This window comes from Petaurus breviceps, unplaced genomic scaffold (genome assembly GCF_028583685.1).
Source record: "Petaurus breviceps papuanus isolate PSGF00001 unplaced genomic scaffold, PetGlider_PUasm1.0 90881, whole genome shotgun sequence".
NCBI lineage: Eukaryota > Metazoa > Chordata > Mammalia > Diprotodontia > Petauridae > Petaurus > Petaurus breviceps.
Genome location: NW_027187369.1, coordinates 1,820,258 through 1,843,259, shown reverse-complemented (window position 1 = coordinate 1,843,259; position 23,002 = coordinate 1,820,258). Strand labels below are relative to the sequence as shown.

General features: G+C 44.7%; 1 protein-coding gene across 4 annotated transcripts in view; it reads right to left on the bottom strand.

Moving 5' to 3' along the window:
• GRIA3 (glutamate ionotropic receptor AMPA type subunit 3) overlaps nucleotides 1–23,002 on the bottom strand; it is a 292,053-nt gene that overhangs the window by 69,947 nt on the left and 199,104 nt on the right. For all 4 annotated transcript variants that reach the window (XM_069074018.1, XM_069074020.1, XM_069074017.1 and 1 more), the window contains exons 10-11: nucleotides 21,041–21,247; nucleotides 10,068–10,444 (exon numbers count right to left, since the gene is read on the bottom strand). In XM_069074018.1, the coding sequence (XP_068930119.1) occupies nucleotides 10,068–10,444; nucleotides 21,041–21,247 (584 nt within the window). The remainder of the gene's footprint in view (nucleotides 1–10,067; nucleotides 10,445–21,040; nucleotides 21,248–23,002) is intronic.

Genomic DNA, 23,002 nt, shown 5'->3' with positions numbered 1-23,002 from the left:
TTGCCCCCAGCCATGGAACAATGGCCAGTGAGTATCACATTATCTGCCACATCCAGGGGAAAAAGCCTTTTTCATCTATAGGACTAAGCACTGGATCTTGTCAGGAAGACTTGGGTTTGGATCCCATCTCAGACAATTATTAACTGTGTGACCCAAGGCAACTTAACTTCTTAATCTTTCTGGGCCTCAGTTTCCTCATCTGTAAAATGTGGGAGTGGGACTTGATGCCCTTTATACCCCTTCCAGCTCTAGATCTAGGATTTTAAGTGTAACCATGGGTAAGTCCCTTCCCTTCTCTGAACCTCTGTTTCTTCCTCTGTAAAATGAAGGGTGTGAGGTAGATGATTTCTGACATCTCTTCTAGCTCAAGATTGCTCTGTGATCTTTTAAGGAGAGATTGTGGCAGGAGAAAAGAAAGAAGCAATAGCTTTCATTACTACAAGAAGAATGAGAACATATGGATGAAATTGTTGCCCACTGGTAGAGACCCCAGGGAAGAAATTTAATAGTGCTAAAGTTCAGTCAGGCCCAGCCTTTCTATTTAAAGAGTAGTTATATATGGAGAAAGGAATTAGAAGATGCTATGTATTTTTCTTTTCTTGAAATAATTGACTGGTGAGACTGAGCATCTCTGACACAGGTCACCAGAGAATAAAGATCTCCTTCTATGGAGGCTGAACACCAATTCAAGACAGTCTATGGGTCCCCTTTCCAATTCAATTCTATGCTTTGCTACAGGGGCCTAAAGCTTTCCAGGTTACAAACCAAGCCATAGTCAATGGGCAGTTCTCACTTAGAGTAAAGTAAGGGCATGTCTACCTAATATCATTGGAGTGGTGCTGTCTTTCAGACTCTCCCCCATTGACCTGCCCTGGTGCAGGATTGGTCTACATGAGAGTGTTTTCTTTAACCTGTCACTGTCTCTGGAAGGCCCCTGGAAAATGTGACTAGATACCCAGTATGATGTGGAAATTGGATGTCATTCCATACATAGGGATGTGAAGCTTAGAGGAGATCTGGAGGGGGGAGGGGCATGATAGCTAGCTAAGTATTTGAAAGACTGTCATGGGGAAGAGGGACAATAGCACTCTATCATGGAGGGTCTCTTGCTCACAAAAAAGTACAGGAAGAGGATGAATTATAATAAAGTTCAAGAAAAGGCTTGTGGGGAGGACATGAAGCCATAGAAAGAACTCTGGATGCCCAAGGTTACAATACCACTTTTTCTACTTTCTACATTTGGCAAATCTCTTCCTCAATCTGGGCCTCAGTTTCCCCATCTGTAAAATTAGGGGGTTTGAATCAAACCTATACAGGGTCATGACCCACAGTTAAAGAAGTGCTGAAGGGGCCACAAGTAGGAAAAATTTAAGAAGCCCTGGCCTAGATGATCTCTAAGGTCCCTGAGCTCTGAGGCATTAAACACACTGTCTGTAGGCTTGTGTGGCCCACAACACTCCCAAGAGAGGCCTGAGCCAGAGTTAAATGTGATTGAGAAATATTTAACAAAATAAATAAAAATGCAATAAAACAGTAATGATACATTTTCAAACTAAGTGAATATGCACCCTATAGGGTATATGGATCCTTGTGTATGAGTTAGTAACTCCCATTCCTATTCGAGAGTTTTCTACCACATATTTAACCAATCTGAGTCTTGGTACTCTGCCTCTTTACCACCCTCTGTCCCTCTGATTGGAGGGTGGGGCCAGGAACCCCAAACCTCCACTACAGAGCTCAGCTCAAACATCTCCTTGTTTCTTATCTGGCTGCACTACTTTGGGATGTCTCTGACTGACTCTCCACCATGCTCCCTCAATGGGTATCTTCTCTTCCTCCTCCCCCATATTTTGGATTTTGATGTTTTATCTCCCTCCGTTAGATTATAAGCTTCTTGAGGGCAGGAACTGTCTTTTGCTATTTATATTTGTATCCCCAGTGCTTAGCACAGTGCCTGGCACATAGAAGGTGCTTAATAAATGTTTATTGACTAAGGCCTCTAAAAAGTTGGGCAGATGCCAAGAATCTATAATTGGCACCATAGTATATAAGGGAGTGGACTGGCTTTGAAGTTGGGATAGACCTGGGTTCAAGTCCTTCTTCTCTGTGACCCTGGCCACACTTAACCTCTCAAGGTCCTGGGCGGCTCTCAACAACTCTAAGTGGAGGATGAATTGCCAGTCTTCATTGGTGTATGGAGTTTCCCACCAAGAAGTTCCTTATACTGATGAAATCATAAGTCCACACGTCCTTCAGAAGTGGGAGAGAGACCCACGGTGGATGAGAAGGTTTGAAAGGGTTGTGATCTGGCCCCATGAAAGTAGTGCCCATGTTGGATGGATAGAGATCCATCTTAATACTGAATCATGGTTACAAAACCTACTCTATTTTTCAAGGCCTATATTCCTGCTGCTTAGCTTTGTTCTCTGGCTATACAAAATGGATTATTTATTTAATTCTTTCCCAAACACAAACACTTCAAGCCCGTCCAACATGAAAAGCCACTTTGCTAACAGGTTTTTGCCAACTAATAATTATTCTCCCTCAGGGATGTCGTGGGAGAACGTTTCCCTTGCAGGGAAGAAAAACATCTGGATGACTCAGAGATGAACGTTCCACTCCTGGACACCAAAAATACAGAGTGTTTCTTTTGTAAAGCTGGCCTTCTCTAAGAGCTTTCTCCTTTTTTTTGGGGGGGGGTATATGTGTGCATTTAATTAGTTTCTGACTGATCTGGATGACTTTGGAAACAATTATTGGTGTATAAGGGATTAATCCCTGTAAGTAGCTTCGCTTTGTTAATCAGCAAGAAAATATCTCTCCTTTGTGGTTCCAAGAGGAGAGAAAAGGGAATGGTGAGCGATTTCTGGAAGATGCCATTTTCTTATTCACACTGAACATTCACTTAAAGGTACAGGAGAGCCAGAAGCACCCTAAGAATGAACGGGACGGACAGGGGAGTAAGATTGTCATTGGGAGGAATAGGCTTTGGTAGTCTTAGGGGAGGACACATTTGGGAGGCCTTCAGGGGTTACAATGGAACCCAGAATGGTGAACATTCTGCCCCTGGGAACTAAGGTGCATACTCACAGGTGGTCCCATATGGCCCACTTGTGACTGAGAGGGAAGGGAACAGAGAGGGCCTTTTGGAAGATATGGCACACAGCATGGATGTATTGGTGCCAAGGTGCTCCCAAAACAGGGCTATCCATGGTTCTTTTGACCACCTCCACAGTTGATTCAGAAATGGTTGATACAAAGGACCAGATAAAATATCCAAATCCACTTGAAAATGGTCTCCAAAGTGGCCATGAATGTTTATATTTACTTTGCTATGGAATTTGGCAATTATGAGGACAATTTTTTTCCTGCATTTCTTTGCATATGGTGGTACCTACACACCAAACACTACAGTCTCTAATTACAAATTCCTTGCTACATTGGACTCCAGTACAGAGAGACTAGGGATATGAAATGACCAAAAAAAAATCCAGTCCACTGGAAAATGTCCACTAAGGACATTTATAATGTCCTTATAATAATCTGGATCTACTAGGCTACTGATTTTGGCCATTGTGTTGATAATGCTTCTCATTTGGAATCTCTATGAAATTTAGAAGTAGTTTCCACATCCCCCCTCCACTCAAGTAGCTCTGGCAAGGACTCCTTTTTGACATTCTCATTACTCTCTCCCTATATACTTGTAAAGGGCTATCAGTTCCCTGGAAGGAGAGGTGGGGGATGGGAGTTCAACTCCCATGAGAGGAATGAGCTGTATATCTATTTGCATATTAAGTTACTTTCCTCATTGCAAATTATTATGACCACATCTCAAATGGCAGCCATAGCTAGACAAAACGACATTGATGGGCAAGTCCTGTCACTTTTGACAAAGGCTCTATTAAAAACAGACAAAACTACAGAGTTGCGCTAAAAGGCCTGTCACCTTTCAAAATGTCATTTCCCCCCTTTACTAAATTGGCACTTTGCTTAATGTTCATTTCAGACCAAGTTTTCGTGCATGAGACATATCTTGAGGTTACCATAATGAAACGGCTTCTCAACACTGGCACTTCCTGTGCCTGTAATGGGGCATTCTAATCAGTGAATCATACTTGGGAGGATTGAGATAGCAGGAAGTTAAAGCAAATTAGAAGCAAGAGAAAGGAGAGGCAGCCAAACAAAAAATTCTGGAAGAGTGAGCCAGTAACAAACACCATACTTGTTATCTGTTGAGCACAAGAAACTACGATTTCCAAGTTAATCATAAAATGCATTTTATAACCTCTGAAAGGATGCTAAAAGTGAGGGATGGACCCTTAACCTTCCTCTCATAAGAAAATAAATAAATCTCCACTTTGCTAACAAAGAAGTGCCCAAATTGTAAATTCATTTCTCTTTTACATAGTCTTTGGGTAATTCCTCCTTTAAAATCTCCTTTTTCCAAAAATATATTCCATTTTCACACTGCTCACTGTTCCACGGCTGTGACCGATTGAGGAGAGGGTAAAAACCAAAACAAAACACCCCAAACCCCAAACGTGCAGAATCAATCATCGGCTCTTACAGCTCTCTCTGATGGGAAAAAGGAACTGTGTCCCTGAGATGGAAAATGTTGGCTTTTAGCCACAGACCTTGTGAAATAGTTGTAATAAAAATGTTGCTATTACATCATCTATTTATTACCCTGGCTCCCCTAAAGTGAATTTGCAGCAGGAAGAAGAGGTGCTGGTCGTATATCAGAAGACGAAAGGATGTTGCTTAAGGTGAGCAAAAAAGAAAAAAATCCTCCTCCCCCAGCCCTGCTGTCTTTATTGTCATGTTTATTGCTCTGCATAAAGAGGTTCATTAATCTGTGTCACTAGAGTGGGCTCCCCCCCTGCTCATATCACTACCTAGAGAAAAGGGGAGAAGAATGGCTTTGGAACAAGGAGGAGGTTAGCTGGTCTCTAGAAGTCAGCGTTATGTGATTCAAACTCTGTCTCATCTTTCTCAGTACCAAGGACAGCAAAGACACGACTGGAAGGACCAGTTTGATCCCCAGCTAGCCAGCCCTCTGCTAAACCTGCACAGCTCTGCATACAACCAGCAGGGGGAGCACTTCCCATGCTATGGGGAACAGGCTGGCTTCCTTCCAGACTGCACCTACTTTGAAGGGCTGTGGCAGCTCTGTCTGTCTGTGTGAGTCTGTCTGCTTGTCAAACTCTTTCAAAGACATCCCTTCTGGGGAAGAAGAAAAAGCTGTGTGCTTCTGTCAGAGTTGGGAAGATACTAGGGGCTGCTGAGGCCAATCACAACATTATGAAGGCCATGTAAGGGGGGAAGAGGATGAATGGCTGGGACCTTGAGAACACGCTCATTTGCCCCTGTTGCTAAGAAATAGTGATGGAAATGCTTCATATTTGGAAGGCGAAGAGTGGAATGATTTTTTTTCACATGCCCAGTTTTTACTAGCATTAGGCTGCATCTAAGCCCACGCTCACAAACTGGTCTGGAAAAAACCAAAACATCAGGTGATTTCAAACAGGACCCAGTTATGGAGTGACTCAGTTGGAAGTCAGAGCTGGAGCAATAGCCAAATGAGGCCTAGAAAGGGAAAGGAGGGGAGGCTCATGGGATCACAGGCTGTCAGAGTCAATAGGCATTTATTAAGCTCCTATTGTGTGTCAGGCACTGTGCTAAGGACTGGGGATACAAAGAAAGGCAAATACTGCCCCTGCCCTCAAGAAGCTGACAGTCTAATGGATCTGGGAGGAACATTAGAAGTCATGTAGTCTAACTTCATTTGCTAGAAGGAGAAACTGAGACTGAGAAAGAAGAAGGGGCTAATGGGATCATATAGGCTATCAGAGCTGGACAAGGCCTTAGGGATCATATAATCCAATGTTTTCACTTAACAAAAGGGGAAACTGAGACTCAGAGCATTTGAATTCTGTCTCTCTTTTTGTGCCCTGTGTTTGGTTGGTAAGTGTGGAAGCAGGTTCAGTGTTTGGATAAGGGTTACCCTTTTGATATTTGTCTCTCTCTGCGTTTGATATAGAGCAAACTCATTCACTGTGTTCAGTCAAGGGAGTTAAAAGTGTCAAACTTAGCATTTGCCCAGATTCTCCAGGCTCTCAGGACACTGTCAATAGTTCAGGCTGGCCAACATGGAACGATGCACACAGCTCTCCTTGTGATGGCCCGGCGCTTGTTTCCTGGCCCGTTAATTTGGGTGAACACATGGTCAGGAGCATTTGAAACGGTCTCACAGCTTATGTTTGTTAACAGGCGAGCCAAGGCACAGGCTCATTAAAGACTGGGAAACCAGAATACAAACCCTGGCCATCAACTGGAGGACAGATACAAAGTAAATCTAAGTGGGGGTGGTATCCCCAGAACAGGGGAAGGAAAGAAGGAAGCAGGATTGGCCTATGGGGGCCTGTGGAGATGCCATTCTCAGCTTAGCTCTGCCCCTTACTGTAGGAGCTTGCTGAAGTCCCTTGCCCTCTCAAGTCCTTAGTTCCTACCTCTGTCAAGTGAAGAGTTGAAATAGATCATTTCTGTCTCCCCTCCAGCTTGGACACTCTCCTTTTTAAAGTTCTTCCCCAACTTTGTCGTTCTTTATTCTTTGGTCCCTCCCCGCTCTGAGATTCTCTGTTCTAAACTCTCTCCTATGTCTGCCATTTCTGTTCCAAGGGTCCTCCCAGTTCTAACATCCTACATCCTACATCAAACTCATGGTCTGGAGGGGAAAACTCCCCAATGCTGCCTGAACCACATTAAAATGTCATTGGAAAATGTTTAACAAAATAAATGAAAACACAACATAGATATTATGAATTTGTAGTTTTCTTAGTCAAGATGCAGCCCACAGAAATCCATTTTTATTTAAGGTGGGCACCATTGGACTAAGTTCTGTTTTCTGTTCTCTGGGCCCTCTTGACTCTAATGTTCTATGTTCTAAAGGTCTTTTCCCTGGTATGATATTCTAGGGTTTTATGTTCCATATTCTAAGGTCCCTCTCAACACTTTGGGAGACAATGTTTCATAATTCCACCATTTTCCATTGCTGTATAAAGGCATTTGGGGAAAGTTAATTGTAGATGCATAAATCTGAACTGTCTGGGGAGCTTGTTTCAAATGGCAACTGTTTAAAACAAAACAAGACATCTGTTGTCTAGTGGCCTTGAGAGGCCAGCAGGTTATACCTGCCTAGTGCAGGGGAAGAAAAGCTGGACTCTGAGCTGAGAGACCTGAGCTCAGTTTCCAGTTCTGACACTAGCTGTTTGACCACGCACCTCCTTTTAGCTTCTCAGTGCCTTGGATTCCTCATCTGTAAAATGGACATGATAATACTTCTCCCAGGGCTGCTGGACATGTGAGCACTTACTTCTGAATGGTAAGCATGCCATGATAGAAGACAGCCTGGGAGAGTGGGAAGTACATTGGATCTACAGTCACAGGAGCTGGGTTTAAAGCTTCCCTCTGACCTCTATTACCTGTGTGACCATGGGCAAATTCCTTAACTTCCTTTGGCTTCAAGTTCCTTAACTTTCAAATGAGGGGGTTGAATTCAACCTCCCAGGGCTCTTCTAGTTCTGAATCTGTGACTCTACTAGCTTTCGAGGGGCTGAACTGGATGCCTTCTGAGGCCTCTTCCAAGTCTATATCTATCATCCCCTGACTTGGGGCATATACAAATGTATGTCATAACAAAGATTGCTGAAGCAGTTAAAAACAACCAGCCAACCAAATAGCAAAATTTGGGCACTGAGACTAGTTCCGACTCATTTTGCAGAGGTGACCCCAGGAGTGTGGAACATGAAATGCTACTTGAAATCCAAGGACGCTCTCTTTTTTGATGGGTGAAAACCAGAGAGGGTGGGTGTATTCTGTTCCTGGAAAGGATCACATGTCTAGTAGAAAACACAGGGCTTCTAAAGACAATAATTATATACTCTGAAGAAGCAAATGGCTGCTTACTCACAATCACCCCTGGTATCTTTGTCTTTGTAAGAGAACATGGTCTTTGCCATGGGGATAATAACCTGCTACATTCCCCTGCCACTTAAGTGTCGGCCCATAAATATTGCTACCAAACTTTCAAAACCTGCCTGACTCGCCAGTTCTAAGTCACCAGCCTACTTTAAAGTTTATATATATATATGTATTTGCTTTTTTGAAGGGTAGAGGGCAAGGCAATTGGGGTTAAGTGACTTGCCCAAGGTCACACGACTAGTAAGTGTTAAGTGTCTGAGGCTGGATTTGAACTCAGGTCCTCCTGACTCCAGGGCCAGTGCTCTATTCACTGAGTCACCCAGCTGTCCCCAAAGTTGCTATTTCTTAAAGTGATTTGGGGAAATCCACCTAAAACAAATGGCCCTTTAAAAGAGTCTTGTGTGAAGCATTCTCAACTCTGGTAGTGAGATCATCAATCCAGTTTGGAGAGCTTTATTTATGCAAAGCCATTAAAACTGTCAATCTTAATGAGTGTACACTATCGTTTCTCCACAGAGTTACTGGCTGTGGTCCAATAGCCTTCATTAATGGTCATTCAGGAGCCCCACTTTCTTGATTTGCAACAGACAGATAGACACATGCAAATTTTTAAAGGAAATTTGCCCAACCAATGAGGCCCAGATGAAAGTCATGGGATGCCATACATCGTTAAGTGCCAAAGAGGTAAGGAGGGCCCATTCTGGGGAGGTGTGGATGTGGTGGGACTGAGAGGAGTATGAAGCCCAAGGCCTGTCTGAGCTGTGGCAACAGGGCATGTTGCATTCAAACTCTGGTGACTATGATTTTCTTATTTTTTTAATTTTTATTTGCTTTTTGGAGGGCAATTGGGGTTAAGTGATTTGCCCAAGGCCACACGGCTAGTAAGTGTGTCAACTGTCTGAGGCTGGATTTGAACTCAGGTCCTCCTGACTCCAGGGCTGGTGCTCTATTCACTGCACCACCTAGCCTCCCTGGTGACTATGATTTTCAAACAAGAGAAGGCAGCATTATTAGAATGCATTTCAGGGGGTTATATGCATCAACTGGGTTATTACAAATGATCTACGCCATGGTAGCTCTTTGAGTGTTGTTCAAAGTGAGAGACCTTGTTCTTGCTACAGCCTCAATGGGCTTGAGACTTAGCTTTAGCTGCTATCTATGTCATGGCTGAGCCCAAACTCCCATGGATGTCTCAGTGGCCACTGATAATGTGGATGACGATCATTTTCGAGATGTCTTTATTGCTAAATGAGATTTGAGTCTCATTTTAGTAATAGTTTGCACTGCAAGTGTCGGAATGAGACTGAAAATTTAGCATATGAAGTTTAATGAGTGCTCAGTTGCAGGCTAAACTTTATGAGTCCTAAATGCTTTCCTGCCTGGACCATTGAGATGTCTGATGTTTTACCAGCATAAGTTGGGGGCACTTCATAATGTTGGGTTGAGGGGAATTTCCTTAGGTTAAGTAATTATCTCCAGGAGTCCCTTGTCAAAGAAAAGTATTCTGGAGGGCCAACTTACTGAGTCTTTAACTGTTAAAAAAGACTTTAGTGCCACTAGTTTGGCTATTAACTAGATGGTTAGCTGAAGAAGAATGGAAGGACAGTCAGGTGAGTTTTTATGGGGGAAAGGATAGAAGAAAAGGTCTGTTTGGGGAATTATCAAGGGAGAATAACATGGGGCACCACAGTAGAGGGAAGCTTTGAGTACCCAGAGGGCACAGGGTACCTGAGAGATAGAAGATACATAAGGAGAAATGGGTGGGTACCAAAGAAAAGCCTCCCCCACTTCCATATGTCTAGGGCTTGCCCCACTGATGCCTCCCTCAGCCTAGGAAACCCTCATTGTTTGACTTAAGACTGCATTACTTAGACTTCTATGATAAACATAAGACTAGCTGGTCAATATTGACTTTAGCCAGAGTTTCTATATTAGCTGTACCGTATGTAAATATAGATATTATAGCAGAAATGCATTCACACAACCTGCTTGAAAGATGCTAGCAAGCTGAATGATCTCATGATGCTTTTCCTTGAATGGTAAGTGAAAGAAATTTGCAGTGGGATAAGAATGACGTGGAAACAAACCTTGGAGAAATATCACATCCTTGCTGCATAAAGGCACCCAGGGAAAACCAGAGGCTATTGAAGATTCCAAATTCATTAGGTGGGTCAGGAGGGCTCTGGGGGTCCCGAGGTTCTTCATTATTATCTTCCAAGTGCCATTCATAAGGACTGAATCTGCTGACCAGGAAAAGAACGACACTGACTCCAATGTAGGCAAAGACGATGCACATCCAGATCTCATAGGCCAACGGGTCCAGGAAAGAGAACACTCCTGGCTTCGATTTCTGAGGCTTCTTAATCATGATCGAGATTCCCAGACTCATGAAAGGCTTGGAAAAGTCTATCACTTCTTCACGGACCAATGTTATAGTGAGGGGGGCGACAGCTATATCTGCTCTCTGAAAAATCAAGAAAACAAATGACTTAGAGACGACATTTCATTTGCCACTTGCCATTCCACAGACGTAGCTTGGTATGGTGCAAAGAGATGATAACTTGACATTATTTAGGAGACCTGGCTTGGAATTCTCCCATTTACTAGGCATGTGGCCTTTAATAAGCTATTTTCCATCTCGGATTCCTCCTCTGTAAAATGAAGAATTTAGACTGTAAGATCTCAAAAGGCCTTTCCAGCTCAAACGTTCTATGATTCTACCTTTTGTTAATTATTCATATAGCAACTCGGAGGTCTCTCAGTCTGGTGTTTAACTCCTGAACCATTGTTGACCGGCTCATGGGTTTGTGCCTTGACTTTTACAGAGGCTCCCAAACTTATTCGGCCTATTGCCCCCTTTAAAAATATTACTCAGCACCCCCTGGAAATCTACTTTCTTTAACCCTTGAATGGGGTTATTTCTTTTGAAATTTGCATCATTTCAAAAAAATACCACCCCCCTGGATCGTTCCAGTGCCCCCAAGGGGATGGTATCACTCATGTTGGGACTATAAGCACCTTGATGACAGGGACTAAATCTTTATCTTTGTGTCCTTCCTCCTTTCTCTGCTCCCTCCCCCAGTACCAGGTACAGGGGCTCCCTCTGCATATTGTACATCTTCAGTAGGTGTCTGATGGTTAATTGATTTTATAAGTTTAATTATAAGCTTGGTGATAAAAAGGGAAATGCAGAGTGACAACAATGGAAGACCAAAAGTAAAATGCTAGACTTGGAACTCAGGAAGGCCTGGGTTTGAATCTTGCTTCTGAGAATATCTGTGTGACCTTGGGCAAGTCCTTTCTCCCCTCTCCCTGTCCTGAGTATCAACTTTCAGTTTCTTCCTCTATAAAATGAAGGGGTTGGAATAGAGAGCCTACAATCCCTTTGTAATGTTGGCATCTGGATTGGCATCATAGTCAAGCTTTTACCATATGGACTTATGTTTGGGGTAGCATGCTTTAATCTGTGACCTATTTGGGTGTGTGAAAGAATGAGATTTGGGGCAGCTAGGTAGCTCAGTGAATAGAGCACTGGCCCAGGAGTCAGGAGGACCTGAGTTCAAATCTGGCCTCAGACACTGAACACTTACTAGCTGTGTGACCTTGGGCAAGTCACTTAACCCCAATTGCCCTGCTCTCCCCCCCCCCAAAAGAAAAAAAGCAAGAATAGCTTCAAGGATCCCAATGTCCTCAGTGTGTGGATGTGGCCTTTACTGATGGAGACCACAACTCTTCCATACCTTCGGAGAGGGTTTTGTGAATTGCTTTGGCCCCCCCCAGAGTCATTCCCTAGTGGCCAACCCTTTGGGTAACAACCTCTCGGTGATAAGGGAGACTGGTCCTTAAGTTTGCTATTAGGTACCACATGGTAGGTCTACTCTCTTGGTAGGTCCTCTCAGAGCTTGGGCCCTGCTAGAATAGGGCCCAGACCTGGCCAAGACTGCAGGGTCATTTCTATGGAAGAATGGAATTGGAATTGGAAAATGAGTTCATTCTGTACCAGGACATTGTGATAGCAATGTGGCAAAAAAAAATCACACAGTGTCAGAGTTGAAAGGGTCCAGATAGTTCAATTTCTCATATGACAGAAGAGGAAACTGAGGGCCAGGCATGTGAGAGGCCTTGTCCAGGGTTCACATAGCTGGTAGAAGTACGAAGGAAGCTATTAACCCATGTCTCCCTCAGTTGAAGCCTGTCATTCTATTTGCTGGAGCCAGTAGCCCTTTGGGCCCAGTTTCGTGGGAGCTCCTAGCTGTCTTTATTTTCGCTAACACTAAAGTGTGCTGTCTTTATTTTCGCTAACCTTTGGGTTCTTTTTCAATCCTATGTGTTTTGCTTTTTTTGCAGTTAAAAACCCTATTCTGAGAAGTGGTCCATGATCCTCCTCAGACTGCCAAAGGGGTCCAGGGCATAGGAAAGGTGGAGAAGCCCGGGCCCAGATAGACTGAGAAAAAATGAGGTCTACCATCATACAGGGCTTCATTCAAACATCTTGAGGCCACGGTGGAGGTGGGGTGGGCCACAGTTCTTTCCGGTTCAGTGAGTAGTTGCTTGTTGACCACAATAGCCCACCCCTTAGAGGGTGATCCTGGACAAGTCACATCCCCTTCTGGAGCCTCAGTTTCCTTATCTGAAAAATGGGGATAATGATTCTTACACTACCTCTCTTTTCTGGTCACTTCAATCCTTCATAATCCTTAAAGGGCTTTATGTTTAGTCTCTGGGCTCTGGCCCTAAAACCCCCTGTCTTTCAAAGGCCTCCATTCAAGCTGTATGGGGAAGGGGGAGGGGTGTCTAGACCACAGGCACAAAGGGCCCTTTTCATGCCATCGGACCTGAATATTGGCAAGGGCTCTCTTGGCTCGGCTTGGTTCCATGACTTGGTTATGTGTTACCATTGCAGGCTACACTTGGAAATAGCGGGACTCTTGTAAGAATCTGAAATGGTTCTTTTTTTTTTTTAAAAGCAATTGGGGTTAAGTAACTTGCTCAATGTTACATGGCCAGTTATTTCTGGGTGTGGTGCTAAGTATCTGAGCCCGGATTCGATCTCCCAGGTTATCCTGACACTGGGGCCAGTGCTGTTACTCGCTGAGCCACCTGGCCGCCCCTGAAATGGTTCTTTAAAGCCTGCTAGATCAAGTCCTGAGCCCCCACCATGGTTCTCCAGCTCCTTCATAACCTGTTCTGCTGTCTGACCTCCTCTCTCATAACCCTCCATAGGCCAGAGGGTTCAGGGTTATGGGATCACAGAACTAGAGTTAGAAGACCATCACCTTCCTTTTACACATAAGGAAACTGAAGCTCACAGAGGAGACTTCTCCAAGGTCACGCAGGTAGTAGGCAATGCATGAATAAGATTTTAGGGTTGGTGAGGGACACTACAGATCTCATAGCTCATTTTCCTTTGTTTTATAGAGGGGGAAACTGAGGCCACCTCTCTAGTCACTGTTCTACTATTTTATTCCCATGTTAGAGCTGAAGAAACACCCCCTCTAAGAGCCACATAGGTGTCTGCCCACTCACCAAAGAGGAGGCTGTCCCCTGGGACTTCTAGGTGCCCCCAGAAGCATCCCTAGCCTAAGGTGCTCTAGCAATCCCAGACAAACAGGGGCAAGACAGCTCTCTTTCCCTCAGGCACTGGGGTTCTCTCCTCCACTTGGCATTTCTTTCTAACTGCTTTTCTGTTCCTGAGGAGCTTCTTTAAAGGAAAGGCAGAGCAGGACTGTTCTTTCTCTGAATGCACTATCTTCCTAATGAAGCAGTATATTAAACCTGCTGTCAATTAAGCCTTACTGATGTGGAAAGCAGCCCTGGCCCAGAGAGGGGCGAAGCCTTCCAACTGAGCCTTCAAAAGCCCCCAAAAGAAGTGTGGCACAGTTGGATAAAGGGAGAAGAGCCCCAAAAGGTGAACAGAAAGCAGCTTAGCCCTCTGGCAGGAGGAAAGCCACTGTGTAATCCTTGAGGGCAGTTAGGGAGGTAAGAGGACTAAGTTACCCTCCCCCCCATTTGTTTGCACTACAGCAGGCAAATAGGGGCCAGGCAGAAACCAGCTTTCTTCCATTGGGGGCCCCAGAAAGGTTACAAAGCAGATCTAGGGCTGTGGCCAGGTTCAGGCTCAGGCCCAGACCCAGAGCCAGGCTCAGCTGAGCTGTGGGGAGGGTATTAACTATCTTGGCATGTTTCCCTGAGCCTCAGTTTCCCCATCTGTAAAGTGAGGGGAATAGACTTATTGGTTTCTGAAGTTCTTTCTAGCTCTAGTCTAGGATCCTCTGTGTGACATTGGACAAGTTCCTTCCCCTCCCTGGGCCTCAGTTTCCCCATCTTTAAAATGAGGTGGCTGGAATAGGTAACTTCTGAAGTTCCTTCCAGTTCTAGTCTAGGATCCCCTGTGTGATCTTGGACAAGTCCCTTCCCTTTGCTGGGCCTCAGTTTCCCCATCTGTAAGACAAAGGGGCTGGACTAGGTGGCTTCTGAAGGTTCTTCCAGCTCTAGTCTATGATCCTTTCCATTTCCAGTACAGAGCCTTTCCATTGAAGTGCCCAGCACTGAATTGAGGGCTGAGTAAAGAACTACAGGGACATTTTTTGGAGTGCACAGGGGCTGCTGCTGGTAGATATTGCAATTTTAACCCTTTCACAGCTCCCAGAATCCTTCACTTCCTTTTGCTGCTGGACTGAGGAGTACAGAGGGAACTCACAGATGAGGTGAAGTCACTACTGAACATCTGCCTTCTCTTCTGGGACCCAAGGTCCCATGGGATCACTGATCCTGGTCCTAGAGCTAGAAGAAACCTCAGTCCCCTTATTTTACAGAGGAGGAAACTGAGTCTGAGAGAGGTTGAGTGACTTGCCCAAGGTCATACAATCAATCAATTAATCAACAAGCACTTATGAAAAAGCAGGTACTATACTAGGACCTGGGGACACAAGACAAAAGCCAAACAGCTTCTGCTTTCAGGGAGCTATCAGCTTCCTACTGGTACAATTTGAACCTGGATCGTGGGGCTCCATTCTACTATGATGCCTCCCTGGGGTGCATCTTGTGAACCTGCCCTTTATCAGAAGTCCCTGATAAGATTTGGAGCCCATGCCTTGGGCTTTGCTTTGTTAGAAGCAGGTTCTTCTAAACAACCTTTATATATGTGGGTGCACATGTGTGTGTAGGGCCACTGGGTGGCACTGCAGGGGATAGAGTGCCAGGCCAGGTGTCAGGAAGACAGTGAGATCAAATCCAGCCTCAGACACTTATTAGCTGTGTGTCTTTGCAAGTCACTTCACCCTGTTTGCCTTAGTTTCCTCATCTGTAAAATGAACTGGAGAAGGAAATGGCAAACCACTCCAGTACCTTTGCCAAGAAAACCAAAATGGGGTCACAGAGAGTTGGACATGATTGAAACAACTGAACAATAACATGTTCATGTACATGGTGTGTGTGTGTGAGTGTGTGTGTGTGTGTGTGTGTATGGTTGGGGGGGGCAGAGGAAAGATGGGTGCTGTGCCCAGGTTCCAAAAGAGCTAAGACCATAGGTATTTAGGAGGAGGGGCAAAGAGGTGTGGAGGTGTGGCTAGGATTCAGGGCTTCAGTACCTGACTGGTGTTTCATTAAGTCACTTACAGGCAGCAGGGCAAGCTCACAAAATGGACCAAATCAAATTGGATTTTTTTGTTAGCTTTGGTGCAAACGAACTTGGGGAAGACATTCAAGCCAGTCTTTGTCGTTTTTTTTTTAGTAGGTGGGTTGCCAGAGTCTGAACTACTCTATAATGTTGCTGTGTGTTTTTTGAAAGAGATGAAGAACTTCCTTCTAATGTAGTATGAGATGTTTAATCTTGGAGGTATATACTACTGTCTCTCTGAAAGGAATTTTTTTTTCTTTTTGGAAGGCAATTGGGGTTAAGTGACTTGCCCAAAGTCACACAGCTAGTAAGTATGTCAAGTGTCTGAGGCCAGATTTGAACTCAGGTCCTCCTGACTCCAGGGCTGGTACTCTATTCACTGCACCACCTAGCTGCCCCTCTGAAAGGAATCTTTAAGCCAGTATGAGGCCTGCACTCAGCTTTGAGGGGTCTGTGAGCGGTGGGCCACCATTGTATATCTGGCTCTGATACTGGCCTCAGAGAACGCCTGGCTTCAGGTCCCTCCCCTGACAGGTACCGCTTGGTCCAAGTCACTGGATAGTGTGGAAGTCACTTATCCTCTTGATTCCCAGCGTAGTTGAGTGGTACCCTGGATTGGGAGCTGGACCTGGAGTCAGGAAGACCAGAATTCAAATCTGGCCTCAGGGACTTACTAGTCATGTTCCAAGCCCTGACAAATCACTAAAGCTCTCTCAGTTTGTTCATCTGTAAAATGGGGATAATAATAGCACCAACTTCCTGGGATTGTTGTGAGGATATATGAGATGATATTTGTAAAGTGCTTTACAAGCCCTAAAGGACTATATACATGCTGGCTTTTTATTATTATTACTATTATTGTTATTTAAGTTGAAGAGCCAGGTGATGGTCTATGTTGGTAGAAACAGTTTCTGCATAGGGAGTTCCATACGGTGATGACATCACTGAAGAAAGTGGAAATAACAATACTAGCCCCCACGGGCAGGGAAGCCTGTGTGGAGATGTGCCGTGCTGACCACCTCAGTAAGCCCTGAAACCCCTGCCCCAGCAGCCAAGGCCACACCCTCCTGCTTCAGTGTTCTTGTGCTGTCAAATGGTTCAACATCAGACATGGAAATGGTTTTTATCATCGGAAATGACATCAGAGAAACAGCACCATGATGGGCCTCTCTGGCTGCCCTCCTCTCCCAGTCTTCCCCCTTGGAACGTGAGCTCCTTCCGCATTGAGTCTTGTCTTCCTTCTGTCTTGCTGTCCCGGGCACTTAGCACAGTGCTCTGAGCATAATCAGAGCTGAAGAAATACTTTTTCATTCATTCAGCATTTTATTCACTCATATTACCTGCCTCACCGGGGTGCTATGAGGAAATTCTGTTGTGAGTCATAAAGTTGGAAAACATAAAGAAATGGGAGCTACTGCTTCCTGGTGAGAAAGTTTAACCCCAGGAAATGAGATTTCTCCCCCTTCTACCATACTTCATTTATGGCCACTCCACTGGATCCAGGTTCCCAAAGGGCACCATTTCCTAAAGACTTAGGCATTTTGCTTTCTTGCCCCAAACACTGACCTGATCTGTCATAGTTGGTGTTGGGAGTGAGGGGAGGTTCTGGATAATCAAAGATTTCTATCATTCTTTATAGATCCTAGATAACAAAACTTCAGAGTTTGAAGGGACCTCAGAAGCCACCAGGCCCATCATATTCATTTTATACATTAGAAAATGGAGGTTGGGTGAGGGGAATGACTTATCCAAGGTCACACATATGATAATAGATGTAAAGTTTGAAGGGTCCTCAGAGGCCACTTAGTCTAAGCCCCTAGATTTATAGATAAGGAAACTGAGGTCCACAGAAGGGATTGCTTGAAGCCTCACAGATATTAAGTATCCAAGTCAGCAAATGCTAAGTCACAAAGAGCTAGTAAGTGTCAAATTGGAGATGTTAAGTGACACATCTGTATCATGGATCAGTGAATGGTTGTAATAAATAAGTACATTTTAACAAGAAAATTGAGTAGATCACACTTTCTTCTTTCTTCAGCACTTAAGGTTGTCACTATAAACCTGTTATTCCTGAACTTGTCAAGAAGGTCCACGGAACTGGGAATTCTGACTGATAATAACATGCTTCTATAGCATTTTATGTTTTTATTTGGCTAATATTTATCAAGTACCTACTATGTTTAAGGCATGGTTCTTGGTGCCAGAAGACAGAGACAAAAGAGAAAAGAAACTGGACTTCTGTTCCACTTTACAAAGCCACTGGGAGCATCTCAATGATTTGGCCAGGAAAGGGTGGAGGGCAGAGGTCATAGTTACTGCCTTGCCCCTTTTTTCCCTGCTTGGTAAGCTGATCTAGCATGGTACAGCATGGAGAATCCTAGACCAGAGGTTCCTGGCCCCATTTTGCCACTGACTCACTTATGGGGAAATACATGGGGAAATAATTTCACTTCCCTGTGCCTCAGTTTCCCCATTAGATAAATAAGGGGATGGGACTACATGACCTTTGAGGGTCCTGCCAGCATGAAGTCTCTGAACCCTGTTGTTCTCCTGGGAACATGCATGGCATGGAATGCCAGAGAAACCGGTGGTCCAGAAGGGCTGGGACAGGGCCTATGTGGTAGTGGTGGCAGATGCCTAAAAGTCAACTCCCAACACAAGCTGTGGAAAGCAGGTGGCCGTTCTAAGGCCATAACATTCTGAAGAGTTTACATAATGGGGCCCATTGGGTGGCGTTGACGTTTGTTTTTTAAAAATAGCTCCTGAATGCCCCAAATATCAACCTTGACTATAATTTCTTTGGAAAAGAAGAAACCATTTTGGAAAGCAAATTCAAACCCCTTGGAATCAACTCCTTCTCACTCCTTCACTAGCACAGACCATGAGCCCTCTTTAAAAGCTTTCTTCGAGTCTACTCGACCGCTGGTGTCCTTGGTATTGTCCATCATATGCTCAAAGTTCAGAGGAGAGCTGTCAGAGATAGAGCCTTGACCCAGTGCAGGGCATGAAGCAGTCAGTGGAGGGGAGAAGGAAGGAAGGAAGGGTGGGCATGGCTATACATGTCCCCTCCCCTGGAGGGCCAGATGCTGAAGCCAAGCTGAAGGCAAGGCTCTCAGCCAACCCCTAAATGGCATTTCTGCTGCTGGGCACTGTACAGATTGCCCCTGCTGGACCAAAGCTGCTTCAGTGGGACTTACGCCCTGCCTGCAGCTGGTGCTTCATTATTAACTTTGCTCCTCCTTCCTGCTTCCTCCTACCTCCTTGCAGACTCTTTTCCAGGGCACAATTTGGCTGTACTTGGAGGACTATAGGATTTAGATCTGGACAGAACCTTAGAGATGACCCAGGCCTATGAGGCTCAAAGATCTAGAGCTGGCAGGGACCTCAGAGGCCCTCTAGTCCCACCCCCTCATTCTATAGAGGAGGAAACTGAGGCTTAGGGAGGGGAAGGGACTTGTCCAAGGTCATACATTGGGTCACAAAATCATGAATTTAGATGGGAAGGGACCTCAGAGGCTATTTAGTCCCATATCTTCATTTTACAGATGAGGCCCAGGGAGGGGAAGGGACTTGATTAAAGTCACACGGGTAGGAAATGGCAGAGGTTGGATTTAAACCCAGGTCCTGTGACTCCAGAGCCAGGCTCTTTCCACTATACTTTGAGTCCAACCCCATTTCTGGATGGGGACTCAAGGCACTGAGAGGGCCAGGCTTCTGCATCGGGCAATGCTTTAGATTCAGAGGCCTATTCTCCAGCACAGCATCCTGTACATAGTTGGTGCTTAGTAAATGTTGCCAAAGCCCCAATCACACAGGACGAAGCCAGGAGTCCTGGTTCTCCAGGGCCTCTGTCTCAGTGTCTCCCAAGGCTCATCCCCAGTGCTAGGTGGTACCTGCCTTATGTCCTCCGTAGACTACAAGGAAGTAGGAGTTGGTTGACCAGCCACTCCTATGGAGATGGGACTTGACAGGACAGGACACCAAGGCCTCCCCAACACGCTCTCTTCCTCTCTCTAGTCTAGAAATTATGCTGCTGAGGGTATTCTCGGTTATTGCCTCCTAGGAGAACTCAGAGGCCTGAGTGACTATACACATCATCCACCTTTCCCCTGGTCTCTCCAGGTCTCCCACTGCCTCCCCCTCCCCAAGCAGCCACTCTATCCCCACAGTGCTACCTTTGGTCAAGAGATGTTGCCAAAGGAACAGCTTAGAGGGAAAGAGGGGAGGAAACATTGACCTCTGAGGCTATGTGGGGCAGGGGAAAAACCCCAGAACTTGGCACTGTGAAACCTGGGTTCCAATTCTGGCTCTGCTATTTACTGTGGGACCTTGGACAAATTACTCAAGTTCACTGGGCCTCTGTTTTTCTCCTCTGTGAAATGAGGGTACTGGAGAAGATCCTGTGACCCCACCTTCTGTAAGAGGTCTTATTCTATAAGAGGCCAAAGGCTTCAATCACTTAGGGACTGTTAACTCATTAGCAAGTTAGTCTGCCATAGCCTGGTCTTTTTCCGGGGGGATTCAAAGACTTAGGTTCAAATCCTACCTCTGACACATCGTGACTGTGTGGCCCTGGCCAAATCACTCAACCTCTTAGGGCCCAGGATACCCTTGAAGATTATTATTGACTTTGAGAGCACATGAAATTATCCCTGGTCTTGAATTAAGCTTCTTTCCTGGTCAGAGAGATCCAGTGAGAGCATCATGAAGCCTTTTTATAGGACGCACTAAGTGCAACCCTCCTGAGGGCCTGTGTTTTCCACTTCTGTCGTCAGATCCCCAGCAACTTGTATAGTTCCCAGAACATAAATGTTTGTTGATTGACTGAACTGTGAAATCATATGATCATAGGATCATAAATACTATAAATGTAGAGATGGAAGGGACCTTAAAAGTCATCCAGTCCAACATGCTTATTTTACAGATGAGACCACTGTGGTCCAGAAAGACTTAGTGACTTATCTGAGGTCATACAGGTAGTAATGTAAGTGGGATTAACTCAGGTCCTTCCGGTAATGCATTCTTGTTCTCGGTGTGTGACATCCCATTTCCGGCCTCCATGCCTTTGCACAGGCTGTATCCCCTATGCCTGGGATGGTTTTCCTCCCCCTCCCCCTCTTAGAATGCTTAACTTCCTTCAAGGCTTTAGCTCAAGTACTACCTCCATGATGTCTATGTCTCATCCTTCATAGTGGGTAGACCCACTGAGCCTCCACTGGCTTTTTAGCTACTTTGTATATATCTTCCATTTGCTTATCTACTATCCCCTCTCCCCCAAATAAAAAGTAAGCTCCTTGAGGGTAGGAGCCATTTTGTTAGTATATCAAACCCTTGTATATTTATTAAGGCACATCACAGACTTTAACAAATGCCTATTGAATTGAATTTGATCAATTGATTAAGATGGAAAGCATGGGGTAAAAAAGTTGAATGGAAACTTACCCCATAGACAAGCTCCCCAACCATGCCATTCCATATTTTTGTCTCGGGATCCCTTGCTCCATATTTCCCATCTCCAACAATGGACAGCTTGTATTTGATCCTCACGTGCTTGGCTATTTCATAGGCTAAGTCAACGCAATAGCCTTCATAGCGCTCATTACCTTCTAGTTGTTCATGGTTCTTTTTGTACATTACGTAGGGAGATTCCTTTGGGATCAAAATGAAGATCAAAGGTTAACTCAAGCAAATGATCCTAAGAGAGAGAGGCACCTAATCTAGAAGTGGGGGTTTCCTTAGTTTATATCTAGGAAGGTTTAGTGCATATGTGGCTGTCATTACACTGAATCCATAGGTAAAAGTCCCTTAAACTACAATTCGCTGGGCTGGACCATTATTCTAGGCACTCAGCAGCTGCTCTGTGAAAGCTTAAAGATCTGTAGAGGAGGTTTCTACATGTGGAATCCTGGAGCTGGACCAACTGTCCACATGTATAGCCCTCAGTCATGCAGAGGCTAATAGCCCTTGATGGCTCAGGGATTTGTAGGACCAAGAAAAAAAATGGACTTTCTGAGGTGGAAGAAGAAAGTCAGTCAGCACTCACTAATCCACACTATCTGGGGAGAAAGTCAGCTGGAACTGGCAGAAAGTCTGGATTATAGGATTATTGGGAAGAAAATAAAATTCTAATGAATCTGAATGCTCCTAGTTACTAGATATGGTCAAAAAAAGTGTGAATAAAAGTCCTTAGACCTGCTTTAAGAAATAGACAAAGATGATCAGGTTAACTTATAAACGAACAATTTATTAATGGTTTAGGATTTCTTTACAAAAATTCCAAAGGAAAACTAATTGAGCCCTAGAACTGTCTGCCCTTGTTCCCTAGAATCTTCCCCAATTTGGCATTAGCAGACTTTAAATGAATGAGTTTTGCCGGGACTCTGTAATCTTCCTCAAGCTCTATGAAATCGATTTGTCTTCTGCTCCCTCCAAATGGACCAAATGGATTTTTGAAAAGCCCTTGTGGAATCCTTTTAGAGCAGGCATTGAATGAATAATCATACTTGACATGTGGGAAGTGTTTTTTTTCAAGGCTTTCATGTTGTTTTAACCCTAGGAGGAAGGCAAGGTAGGAATTGTTCTCCCCATTCAACAGTGGGGAAAGCTACGGGGGAGGGGCATGGTCAGGTGACTTTCCCAAGAGCCCCAAACTAGGAAATAGCAGAGCTGGGTTTAGAAGCCAGGTTTCCTGGCTTTACCTGCAGGGCCTTTCCCCTAAGATCATGTCACTTCTCAAAAAGAAAAGAATCTAAGTCTAAATTTAAGGCATGGTCTCAAATAGGTGGGGTGAGTGAGTGGGTGGGACTGGGCAGATGTGATTAATGGGAACTCCAATTCATTATTTTGACATTTTAAACTTACCAAGAGGCAGCATGGTGGAGTGAGCAGAGAATGAAGGACCAGGGAAGGCCAAGAAGCCCTGAAGTTCAAGGACCCCATCGGACCCATCCTGGCCGTGTCACCCTGGGCAAGTTCCCCCCTACCCCCAGTGCCTCAGACAGCTCTGGGCATTGTTGGACAGTTGCTAATTGGCACTGGCAGAATGAAATCAATGAAATCAAGCCCCCAACCACATGCAGACTCTCTCATCTCAGTGGGCATAAAAGCAATGAAAAGGATATTAGAGATAGGGAATAGAGCTGTGTTTTTATTGGCATAGGGAACTCCCAGGTGAGAAAATTTCCTTTATTAATGCGGCTTTTCTACAATTTATAGTATTCAAGAGTCACCTAGGGTATCAAAAGATTGAGGGACTTAGCCAGGGTCACAGAACCAGTTTGTGTAAAAGATATGATCTAATAAATATAGGACCCACAGAGGAGATGGACCACGTGGCTGAGTGAATAAAGTCAGGAAGACCCAAGTTCTAACTGTTAATCTTTAATACCTTTTAGTTGTATGACT